General features: G+C 42.8%; 1 protein-coding gene across 1 annotated transcript in view; it reads left to right on the top strand.

Annotated features, from left to right (window-relative positions):
• Positions 1 to 12,840, top strand: part of NUP210 (nucleoporin 210) — a 657,387-nt gene that overhangs the window by 533,906 nt on the left and 110,641 nt on the right. The window contains exons 32-33 of the mRNA XM_063426963.1: positions 3,034 to 3,251; positions 3,344 to 3,480. Coding sequence (XP_063283033.1) covers positions 3,034 to 3,251; positions 3,344 to 3,480 — 355 coding nt within the window. The remainder of the gene's footprint in view (positions 1 to 3,033; positions 3,252 to 3,343; positions 3,481 to 12,840) is intronic.

Genomic DNA, 12,840 nt, shown 5'->3' with positions numbered 1-12,840 from the left:
TGTAGTTATCAGGCAGAAAAACACACATTTTTATAGAACCCCAAAAATACCTTAAACACACAAACCCCCCACAAAAGTTGCATCCACGGATAGCCCTGATCTGGATGACCAACATATCCAATAACCAACCAGATCAGTTCAGGGGTTCAGGAGTTTCCTGAAAGTCTTATTGTTGACCGACCGCACACAGGATCCCATGCCCAAAACAGTTCCAGAGAATCAGGGCTTGCGGTCAGTCTAGTTCGGTAGTTTGGAAAACGAACAAACTACCAAACATAGTCAGTGTCGTCCCCTCATCCAGACAAATGATTTCACCGAATAGTGCCCTTCTAAATTGTATAGAACCGAACGCAGGCGATGATGGAAGTCCAGCAGTGTTTGGAAGTTTCTGTGTGCGACTTTAGTTCCATGAGATTCATGCCCAAACACCACTGCCTGCGTTCATGCGAACAAGATGGCTGCCACCTTGTGGTTGTCCATAAGAATTGCAGCCACCCAGACGAACAATTAGAACACTGCGGTGAGAACCGATCCAAGTTGTTAATAGGTGTTAACAAGCTCCCGGGTGGTCCCTGGTTCATGTGGTTGTTCTGTAGTCGAATGGGACAATGTTAGAATAGGAGGGGAATGCAATCTACCGAACAGAATAGCAAAAAGGCACGAACTAGGTCTTTTATGAGCCTTTTTGCATGGCCCATAGTCTGAGGCAGGAGGCTGGCAAACAGGAACCTCCAAGAACCAGTGGCGAGGTTACTCTCACCACAACACTTTCTTGCCACAGGAAAAAACAGCCAACCATTTTCTTGCCACAGGAAATGCTTTGGAGCAGGTCATTTGGCAACTGCAAGGAGTCTGCTTTATCTACTATAAGCGGACAGACAGGGTTAGATGTCAAAGTTCCATTAGACAAAACGTCAACTTAATTTAATTGAAGTCCACATAAAGGTAATCTCCTCCTCCATAATCATCTTCAGTGGAATAGAGTGCATTTGTGTTTTTTCCTCAATGCTTGGGTCCAGGCCATAACTGACTAATTGTACCTGAACATTGTCACATCTGACTACCATCTAAGCTTTGCCTCTTACCTCTTCTGACTGGATCAATTTTATATTTACCAGATTTCTTGTCAAAAAATGTTTCATTAAAAATGTGTCCTTTTTAACAATAATAATAATAATAATAATCATTGTCAAACAGATAATAAAAATTAAGCATAGAAATAAAAAGAAAGTGGTAAAAACATCCATCTGTTGTAATATTGACAACATATGTATACGGAAAAACACTATATAGTGTCAAATAAAGTGTAATAAAGTATCCCAAATAAGGAAAGCACTTTACATGTGTTGGCAGTAAATAGTATACATTTTCAGCCACCCTCCTCTCTTACCATCTCGTCGCAGGAGGGTGGCTGGGGATGATGTGCGTCGGCTGCCTTTCTCTCCTCCTTCCCGCGTGGGGTAAACAGGGAGGAAGTGACCGGACGTCAATTCCTCCCAGCAGCACTTGCTTTCCGGCTGCATTTTTTTTTTTTTTTTTTAAAGGGGCCCGGTCGCGCTATTACAGTGCTGACCGGGCCCCTGAAGATAATAGGGCCCATTGGGTGGCCCTAAATGCTTGGGCCACCTGATGGGCCCCATCAGCGTGTGGGCCCCGGTGCACTTGTCACGGTTGTCATGCCCTGATGGCGGCCCTGGTAGCTGCTAAGACATGGCCCACCATTATCTAATCCACTTTGGTAAAGTTGTCTTCAAATTGCTTGAGTACACATAGTTCTGGAGTCAGTCATAACTAAATGAGTAATATCCTTGATTATTGTATGGACTTTCTTCCAAAATAATTGTAAACTTGGACAATGCCACCACATATGGGAATATGTGCGTGTTTGCCCACAGGCACGCCAGTAGAGATCTGTATAATTAGGGTATACCTTCTGGCGCCTGGATGGAGTTAGATACCACCGACATAACACTTTAGAGTCGAACATCGGTTAATGCCTTTCAAATTTAAAGAAATATCCAACCAGTCATCCAGAGACCTTTGTCTCTAGAGATCCCTTTCCCATGCTTCCGTGTAATCTAATAGTGTTATGGGCCTAGCATTAACATAAGAATAACCCAATGATATAGTATGTTTCCCACCCGAGTCATCAATATATATTTTTTCCAGTTGGGACTTCTCTTCTAAATTAGTTTATTTTTTGTCTAAAATGGGGACTTCAAATATATCACTCAATCTGGTAATTACAATCTAATATTTACGAGCATCTTAATCTTCTAAATCATGTATTAATCTAAATTTATCAAAAGTTAAAAAAAAAGTTTTTTGTTTTTTGTTTTTTAAATGTCCAGATTATGTTCAGAGACAATGTCCTGCTTGGAAAGCAAAAAGACAAAAAAAGGTGGAAGAAAATAACTAACAAACAAATATGTTATACTCACCCTGCCATGTAATGGGCACAGGGTGACTAAAACATAAGAGTAAACTGGGGTGCTATATAAAGTGTCCATCTTCTGTCCCCAGTGGTGGTGAATAGCATCACAATATACAAGTTAAAGGTACAGCGCGCACAAACAAAAATAGTTTAACATTTTACAAGGCTACTTAACATCACCTATCATAGCAAACAAATATTCAGTTACACTGTGTTGTCATGTTAAGCCCACCACTATATCACAGTACCCCAATATTGGTAGGTCCTACACTATTTTTAACATAGGAGGTAAACCTGCCAACTGATTAAACTGCTTCTTTTATAACATGACAAATGATAACACTATCCAAGAAATACATTTTCCCCTCTAGCTATCTTACATTGCATTCTGCAAAGGCCATCTGCATTTCCCTGTTTACAACATGCTGAATTATTAAAAAAAAAAAAAAAAAAATCTGTGGAAATTGTTTCATGGAAATGTTTAATGAAAAAATTGTAAGCGTACAGACTAACAATCCAATGGGTTACTCTGCTGTTTTTTTTTTCTCATCCAGGATACTTTGCTGATTATTATTTTTTATTATTTTTTTATCTTCCAGGGATGATTTAGTACAGGTTGAGAAAGGAGTAACCAATAACACATTTATTGTGCATACTGTTAATGTTGGCCTTACTATATTCCATGTCTGGGACATAGAGAATCCTGTTATTTTGGATTATGTACCTTTCCCTGTGGAGCAAAGTATATTTCCTAGCATGAAGGAAGCAACCGTTGCTGATGTTATTTGTTTTGTGTGCTCCATAACTAATCATGAAGGTGAGAGGGTTTTTTTTTGTGTTTAATTTACAATCTTGAAAATGTTTACATGTTTTACATGTACGGTAATATGCTTGACTTTCTTTTCTCAGGTTTGGCTGGTACTTGGACTTCTTCTTCAAGTTCTTTGCTACAAATTGATGCCAAAACAGGTGTAGCTGTAGCTAAAGACGTGGGATTTGTGACTGTCTATTATGAAGTGTCTGGATTCCTGAGGACATATACAGAGGTAATATTTTTTTTGGAATAGGAACATTTTAAACTAGTCCCAGTCTTCTCATAAAATCTTTAAATACACTTATTTGCTTGGAGTCCATGGCTTTAATGTGGCACTTAATATCCTTTTTATATATATATATATATATATATATATATATAGGTATATATATATATATATATATATATATTTTTTTTTTTTTATTATTTTTTTTTTACATACTTCATAAATTTGTTTTCATTTGTTTGCATTGCGGAGTAAAAGCAAACATTAAGTATTTTATCATGAAAAGCATATGGTTGCCTACGCAGAGGCATAGAAGTCAAATTAGCAGATGTATTGGGATCAATAACATTTAACGAGCAGATGTATAATTTTCTGACTTGAAGGCACCATGTAGTAATATAAGCGGAGCATGGAGTAACAGAGCTGAACTGACGTATACATATATTTATCATTCCAATGTTAAACCCGTGTAGATATGTAGGCCTAGGGAACTTAATGTGTTCAGCGTGAGTAATGTTGGCTTGTCAGTAAGTGGTCGGAGCTTAAAAATAGGTCGCCAACCAGTTGTTAGGGACTATGCAGCAATAGAAAGCGTGGAGTAGGTGACATTATGTATATAAATTAACCTGTGGTTCGCGTGTCACTGAGTAGACTATATTAAAAGTCCCAGCTGTATTATCACTAGATGCGATATGGTATAACATATATGCACATATTGTGACTCAGGCAATGGTTAAGGCCGGGTTCCGTATCGGTTTTCACAATGTAAATTATGTGATATGGTCGTATGTGGACCGGGTTTGTTAACCCGAGATCCTTCATTAATAGGGAGCATAGTACAAATGCGGAGCTCCCTAAGCGTGCGTGAGTGTAGACATTCCACCTTAAGATATTAGGCCTGTGTTTCTTGCCCTGTGGTTGAACTGCGTTAACAGATATACGTTTTATACGGAGTAAACATTGCAATGTTTCCACAACAGCAAGGTGGCTGGACATCCTGGCATTCGCAAGACGTGCGCTTTGATCTCTAAAGACTTCTGGTGGCCCGCTTTACGTAGGGATATCAAAGATTTCATCGGTGCGTGTGAGGTTTGTACTAAGACCAAGCAACCCCATACGCTTCCATGTGGATTTCTGCATCCCTTAGAGGTTCCAGAAAAGCCGTGGTCCTGTTTGGCTATGGACTTTATTGTCGAATTACCTATATCTAAAAAACAGACTGTTATCCTCACCGTGGTTGACAGATTCACCAAGATGGCTCACTTCGTTCCTCTGCCTAAACTTCCGTCTTCTCCCGAGTTGGCAGAGATATTCGCTAGGGAGATTTTTCGTTTACATGGAATACCCTCCCAAATTGTATCTGACAGAGGTTCCCAATTTGTTTCTCGTTTTTGGAGATCCTTCTGCTCTCAACTGGGTATCAAATTGAATTTCTCTTCCGCCTATCATCCTCAGTCTAACGGAGCTGCTGAACGCACCAACCAAAAGATTGAACAATATTTACGTTGTTTTGTTTCCGAACACCAGGACGATTGGGTCGGTTTGATTCCTTGGGCGGAGTTCGCGCACAACAATCTCGTTTGTGATTCTACTCATTCAAGCCCCTTCTTCATGAATTATGGCTTTCATCCATCCATTCTTCCCTCGGTTTCTCCTTCCCAAGGGGTACCGTCGGTTGATGTTCACGTTGCCAATCTGAGGAAGTTGTGGGATCAGACTCGACAAATTCTTTTGCACAATTCTATGCTGGTTAAGAAACACGCTGAGAAACGTAGAAGGTCGGCTCCGGTTTTTGTTCCAGGCGATAGAGTATGGTTGAGTACTAGAAACATTCGTTTAAAGGTGCCTTCCATGAAGTTCGCTCCTTGTTATATTTGACCTTACAGGGTTCTGACTCGAATTAACCCAGTTGCGTATCGTTTAGCTCTCCCATCTGCCTTACGCATCCCTAACTCCTTTCATGTTTCATTGCTGAAACCACTAGTCTGCAACAGATTTTCCTCCACGGTATCCTCTCCTCGCTCTGTTCAGGTGGAGGGTCAGGAGCAGTATGAGGTCAACTCTATCATCGATTCTCGAATCTCCCGGGGGAGAGTACAATATCTGGTCGACTGGAAAGGATATGGTCCTGAGGAGAGGAGTTGGGTACCTCAAGAGGATGTTCATGCTCCTCGCCTCCGCAGGGCGTTTCACTCCCGCTTCCCATCTCGTCCCGTTTCCTTCCGCCCGGTGGGCGTATCTGAGAGGGGGGGTACTGTCAGGGTACCTGAAGTCTCTACCTCTGAGAGAGGCAGAGACTTAGAAGTTTATCCGTCCAGAAGGGCTGTTTCCTCCGTTCCTCGCGGTCCTTCCGGTCATTTACACGCCGGCCGCGAGGGATCCACTTCCTTTTGTAACACGACGCCCAGCACTCGACGTCATGACGCCAACCCGGACCGACCTGTCACTCAATTGTCTGGAGACTAATCAGGACTCGTCAGAGGCGTGTCTACTCTCCTGAGCCAGGGTATTTAACAGTGCTTCTTCCATTTGCTCATTGCCCTGTCGTGGTTCTAGCCTGTCTAGTCACCCAGCGCTCTTGTATTCCAGTTATCCTTTTGGTTCCGACCCGGCTTGTTTGTATTACTCTGCTTATCTCTGTTACCCTTTGACTCGGCTTGTTCCTCGCTTACCTGTCTTCTCGTTCCCTCGACCTCGGCTTGCCTTTGACCATTCTCTCTATCTCCGTACGTTAGTCCGGCCATTCTAAGGTCCGGTATACGTACCTTTCTACTGTCTGTACTCTGCGTGTTGGATCCCTGTCCCGATCCTGACAGCTATAATCACATATCCAAGTAAATACTGGCACTCCAGGAATTTTTCAATCTTACAATATTCTTTATTCGATACAGGACATCAACGTTTCAGTTCCTCATGGAGCTTTCATCAGGATAACAAAGCTATTAAAATTAGAAGGCTTATATAGGAGATATCTTAATTAAGGTACTCACGAATCCAGGTGATTCTCATCCGTTCCCGCCGCATACAAATAACCATTATTATAAGTGTATTTTAAATGTATTTTATATATTAAAAAAAAAATACACGTGATACATACCTGATAGGGCAAGTGAAACATGCAGCCGCATGGAAAACCAGCCCACCCCATTGCTGAGTACTTGAAGCTGATTCAGCCGTTTTTCTACATTGGAACTCCTACCTCGGTAGGGACAGAGGAAGCGAGACAGGCAGCCGCATGAAACGCTGGCCTATCGCAATGCGGAGGGCTTGGAACGGATTCAGCCGACCTTCTGCATTGGAGCTACTACCTCAGTCAACATCGGGGCTTAGAGCCGGGAAACCCAGCCTTTAAGACTGACTGCTTAATGCAGGCTTTCTTCACTCTCGGAACACAAATTGGATTTCTCCTCACGTGTCCTCGGACCAATCTCCATACAGGAGACCTGTACCGCGGGTGTGCAGATTGGAGATTCTAAACACTAAGTTTCCTTAGACCAGAGTGGGCTACTTCTCTATCTATAATTAATTTAGTCCTATAGTCAATCAATATAGGAGCCTCATTGAAATATCCAGGATTGGAAGCTAAGCTGGAGGCACTTACACAACTTGGGAGTCATATCCATCTTACCTGATTGAGTCACAGAAGACAGAATTCATGATCATGCTACTATTTCTGCTAGTGGGTTATAACACATTTATACCCACATTGTAAGTCAAGCTGGTAGCTATTTGCACTTTTTTGTTTCTTAATATATATTATTTAAGACCAAAAGCTCCTAGAGAGACTAAAAGAAGCTTAACACATGGGGTTTTTGTCCTCTCTCAAACTTACCTTCTCAGAGGGAATAACTGATAACCTTTAAAACAGTCTGATGTTTATAATAAACATCTAAGTTAGTTTATAAGTTATTTTAAAACAGCAACCATTACTTTTTAGTAGCAGTTGAAATAGGGGAAAACTGTTAAGGCTAAGTGAAATTGTACTAAATATACCTTTGTATTTTTTTTTGTATTTATTTAGTTACATAACTATCTACTTTTTTTGATTGATTGATTCATTTTATTGATTGATTTTTTTTTTTTTTTTATCTGTGATCAAAGGTACGACAAGCCACAAACAATTAAGTCCCCCATAAAACCACCTCCGGCAGATAAGTCGGGAAAAAAATAATAATCTATTAATACATACTACTCTCTAAAATCAGACTCAGGTAAACCACAATCTCAAAGGAGATCTATATCACCTCCCCTTTAAAGGAATTAAAGACAAAAAATATACCCCCAGAAACGTCTAATTTTCCTATGGAGACTATAACAAATCAAAGCCTTACTAAACTGATGGACGATCTCTATCTCAATTCTAATCTGTTTCCATCTGTAGCAATAATAAATCAACAGCCTTACACAACGTCTTCATCTCTAATTCCCTCACACTACTAGCACTCACTGAGACCTGGCTTTCCCCCTCTGATACCGCTACTCCAGCTTCTTTATGTTTCGGTGGACTACAATTCTCCCCACTCCCAGACTCAACTGTAAAGGCAGCAGTGTAGGCATCCTTCTCTCCCCTCAATGTAACTTCCAAGCTATCCTCCCTGCCCCTGCCCTATCATTTTCCTCCCTGCCCTATCTTTTACTTCCTTTAAAGTTCACACTATCCGCATATTTAAGCCCTGTGGCGAAGCCAACCTCGCCACTATGAACTGGAGAAGCCTGGTTGCCCGCCTGCTGCCTTTAGATTATGGACCGGCAGCTAAAGGGTTTATTTTGCTGTGCAGAAGGATTTAGTTCTCCCTTTCTGCACAGCAGTTCGGTAGATTCCATCTACCAAACAAACAGCCGTTTACCAACCTCCCCAGAGCCGTGGGAAGCCGGCCGGCGCCGTTAATTGGCCACCCAGAAGCTGGAGTGTGCCTCCAATTTACCTCCCTGAAGCTGCGGTTAACCGCAGCTTAATTGCTTGTTACTGGGTGGCCGCTGTTACACTTAGCGGCCGCTAGGTGGCGGTGTTCTTGAGCTCCCCGGGCAGGCAGCGCTTTTCTGCCCGGCTTTCATGCACCAAAATCGGACACTTTTCCGTGCAGGCACCGCTGAACCTCCAGCCCCTGGTTCTAATTCGTATGGATTTGGTGAATGCAGGGAAATTCAGTATTTTATGTTTTATGTGAATGTTTTAACCCAGATAGCAATGCCATGGAGCCTGTTCGTATAATTAAAGACTTTAGCTCCATGGCACTTAAACTGTATTCGGGTGGTCTGGGTGCCATTCACCTAATAATGTGCACCCAGACCTGAGCTATCTGGGGATATGTTACATGTCTGTGTTTTATGTATAAAATGTGTCTTTATGTATTTTAAAGTGATAGTCTGTTTCTGTGTCACCACGTGTATAATGGAGTCTTGCCTTTGTCCTGGGAGATAATTGAATTACTTCATTGATTATCTCCAGGACAGAGAGGAGGAAGCCAGGATACATCGTGGGAAAGTATTGTGGCTGTATGTACTAAAGTGATACATGTCTGTCTGCTGTTTCAGTCTCCCATGTGGTCCCTTAGGGGAGTGTCCACCAGGTGGGAGACCTGCATAAATACTGGGCAGGTAGCCCTCAGTAAAACAGATTCTGCTTGACCCTCAAACCGATGTGTTGTCTCGTTTTTGGGGGAATTGGATTGTATGCTGACTGCCAGGAGTGTAAGCGGATTCTATGCTTTTCCTGTTTCCAGTTCGGGAGTTGGTGAATTCGTACAGTTTGGAATTCGGGAGATTGGTGATTGCTCTAGCTGCTGGTCTATGAAAAAGGGGATTATCGCCTAAACAATTTTTATCCCCTTTTGAGCAAAACGGTCCGTTACAAGCCCACTCCTTTAAGAATTGCCATCATCTATCGCCACCCCCGGTAATCCAAGGCTATTCATTGAACACTTTTCTTCCAGGCTACCCCACTTTCTCTCCTGTAGCACTCCTTCCCTCATACTTGGGGACTTTAACATCCCGATCAACAACCTCAACTGCCCTGATGCCTCCTGTCTGCTCTCTGTAACCTCCTCCTTTCTGCCTCACACAGTGGTCTACTTCAGCAACTCATACAGCAGGAAACACTCTTGACCTCATCTTCACCAATCTCCGTACTACCTCTAATTTCTCCAATGTTCAATTTCCTCTATCTGACCACCATCTGCTGACCTTTGACATCGGCTTACCCTGTACCCAAATTTCACCACCCTCAACTCTCCAATCTCACAGAAACCTCCACTGCCTAGATCTCCAGCATTTCTCCATCAAACTTCAAGCTCTTCTTTTACCCATCTCAAATCTCACCTGCCCTAACTCTTCAACCTCACTCAACAACTCCACTCTCTCCTCTAAACTAGACATCATGGTACCCCCTACATTTAAACACAGCAAGCGCTCCCAATTACAACCCTGGCACACCAAGCTGAACCGATTTCTCAAAAAATATTCCAGAACTGCTAAACGCTGTTGGAGAAAGTCTCACTCTGCACCTGACTTCCTTCACTATAAATTCATACTGCGCTCCTACACTCTGGATCTTTCCTCTGCAAATGTAAATTACTTCAACGCCCCCATAAGTACACTGTCCCCCAACCCAAATGCTTATTTCACACTTTTAATGCTCTCCTTCGCCCTGTTGCACCCCGTCCTCCTACCACCCTGTCCACCTCAAACTTTGCAACTCACTTCACTAAGAAGATTTCTACAATCAGGGCATAGATCTATAACCTCTCTCCTTCCCCTACCAATACATCTTTCAATACATCACCCAACCCCACTCACCCCACTGTTCTATGCTCCTTTGCACTTACTACAAAGGAAGAGGTTTCTGCTCTGCTCCGGTCCTCCTCCCACACCACCTGTTCCCTCGATCCTATTCCCTCATATCTCATCCGCAACCTCTTGCTCTTCGTCTCACTAAAATTTTCAATCTCTCCCTTTCCTCCGGCACATTTCCTTCACCCTTCAAGCATGCAACCATAACGCCAATTCTGAAAAAGCCCAACCTTGACCCCAACTCTCCATCCAACTACTATTTCGCTACTGCCGTTTGCCTCCAAGATCCTTGAGAGAGTTGCAAATGCGAGATTGACAGACTTCCTCAATACCAACTCTCTGCTTGACCCGCTTTAGTCTGGATTCCGCACTTGTCACTCTGTTGAAACAGCTGTGACTAAAGTATCCAACGATTTAATCGCTGCTAAATTCTCCTTGATCTTTCTGCTGCCTTTTAAACTGTTGATCATCCGTAGGGAGAGTCGGGTGGCGCCGCCATTTTAGGTCTAGGCCTCTGTTGCAGGAGGTCACCAATGTTGCAGGAGCCTTCCCCGTTCAGGGTTTTCAGCTTTTTAGTTTTCTTCCCCATATCGGTTAGTGGTGTTAGGCTTTGTGTCTGCCGAGATCGGTTTGGTAAACGCCTTGCGATTTATATCTGCGGGATATACAACAGGAGCGCAGCCGCCATTCATCTCCTTAATTCGTTGTTCAGGCCACGCATAATTTAGGGTGTTTAATTGGTTAGCGGTTATAAGTTTAGTTATTATCTTTCTTCGGAACCTGCACCTACATTGTTTGTGCGAGGCCTGTTGGTTGGGGTTATCTCTGTTGGTTTGCTCAATGTTGTGGACAGAGTGATATAGATCCAAAAATAGTTTTTTGTTATATTCAGAGGAAGCCCAAATTATTATTACAAGTGCACTTGGAATGGAGTGCAAATTAGACACCAGGCACCTGTTGGTATTCAAAATATATGCCTCTGTAGCTTATTCTTCTCTCCTGGTTCAAAGGACGCTCTTGTGGTCCCCACCTAACGCAATCCCTCCCGACCCCTATGGACCTGCGGGGGTTATCCCGGTCCCCACTGACCCGCTTATACCCTGCTTGAATACAAACAGCTCACTCAACACAGTTCCCGACCGCAGCATAGGCTCTCAAAATGGCAATCAGGCATACTGAGCATGAGCTCCAACAACCTTAACCTGCTTACGTGTCGAGAATCGATAGCCTCATGCAACGCATCGATGCAGCATTCGACCACTTCTGGGCATGACTAGAAGCTCACCTTGCGACGGGCACATTGACACGGCGTACACGTGCACCAATCTACAAAGGTCCATCTAGGCTGAGAGCCCTCATGGCAATACTCCCTCTGCATCACCCACAGAGCCCGAAGCCCCAACGCCGCAGGTGGCGAAGTAACATCAGGAGCTGCGGCTACACCCAACCTCGGAAGGACTTGGACTCCATTGTGAGCGCCCAAGCCCGTGGAACCATCGCGGCTTGGAACAGGAGGGACACCTCTCCACACACCTGTGTGGCAACACTCCTTAATTGCCCCTGCAGACCTCTGAGAACTGGCATCGGCTGAGGATGAACTCATCGGGCAGGTCTTCAGAACTATTCCCTACAGTCTGCTATTTGGCTGTTACCGCCATCACATATCCTAGTGCAACTACCACTATGTGCCTAGTTATAGTGTTTTTTGCAGTCATATATCACTTTGTCTTTATCTGAACGGGATGGGACGATAAACAGAGGTGTAATCTTATGCTAAACAAACTTATTCAATGGTGTGGGCATACAGTGGTTCCATATCTTGTTATAATGCATAACATGCTTAATGTCAATCTAGCCACAAGTTCTTCATAAAGCGCATTATAATTACCATGCACAGTGCAGGTAGCCTGCATTCGCATAGCCTATCTTTAACTTTATTTGAACCATGTAATTCACTCTTTTACTTTTCATTATCTGTTGCCCTTATTAACCTGATAAATGTATAGCATCACTATATAGAATAACTTGCGGTACCTTGTTAACCTTTCTATCTAAAAAAAAAAAAAAAAAAGAGTTAATGTCACCTACAGACTTGCCATATGTTTATGTGCTTTAACTTTGTTCTTCCTTTCTGTACCAAATGCCATAAATGTCTCAATAAAATAAAGATTGACAAAAAAAAAAGTTCATCATCAGAGCCTGATAATGTAAAGGGTAAATTAGTTTTTAGATAGTCCTTAAGATTAGAAGAGTTAATAGCCACAGGGCCTAGATTGTAAACATTACGATAGTAGTCACTGAAGGTCGAAGCAATGGTTTCAGTCGTGGCAGAGTGAATTCCATCCTGTCTCATTACTCTAGCTATATAAGCCCTTTGATGTTTAGCATTTAAGGCTTTAGCTAGATATTTGCCACTCTTATTACCCTGAGCATAGTACATGTTACAGGTCAACTGCACTGCCCTATGTGCCTTCAAAGAGAGTAAATCCCAAAGCTCCATTCAAAGGGCCGTAGGGCATTGGAATGTTTCCTAATCAGGGTGCGACTTATGGACAGTTTCTTCCACATGGATGGCTG

The sequence above is a fragment of the Pelobates fuscus genome, chromosome 7 (assembly GCF_036172605.1).
Source record: "Pelobates fuscus isolate aPelFus1 chromosome 7, aPelFus1.pri, whole genome shotgun sequence".
NCBI classification, from domain to species: domain Eukaryota; kingdom Metazoa; phylum Chordata; class Amphibia; order Anura; family Pelobatidae; genus Pelobates; species Pelobates fuscus.
This window is presented reverse-complemented; position numbering and strand designations above follow the sequence as displayed.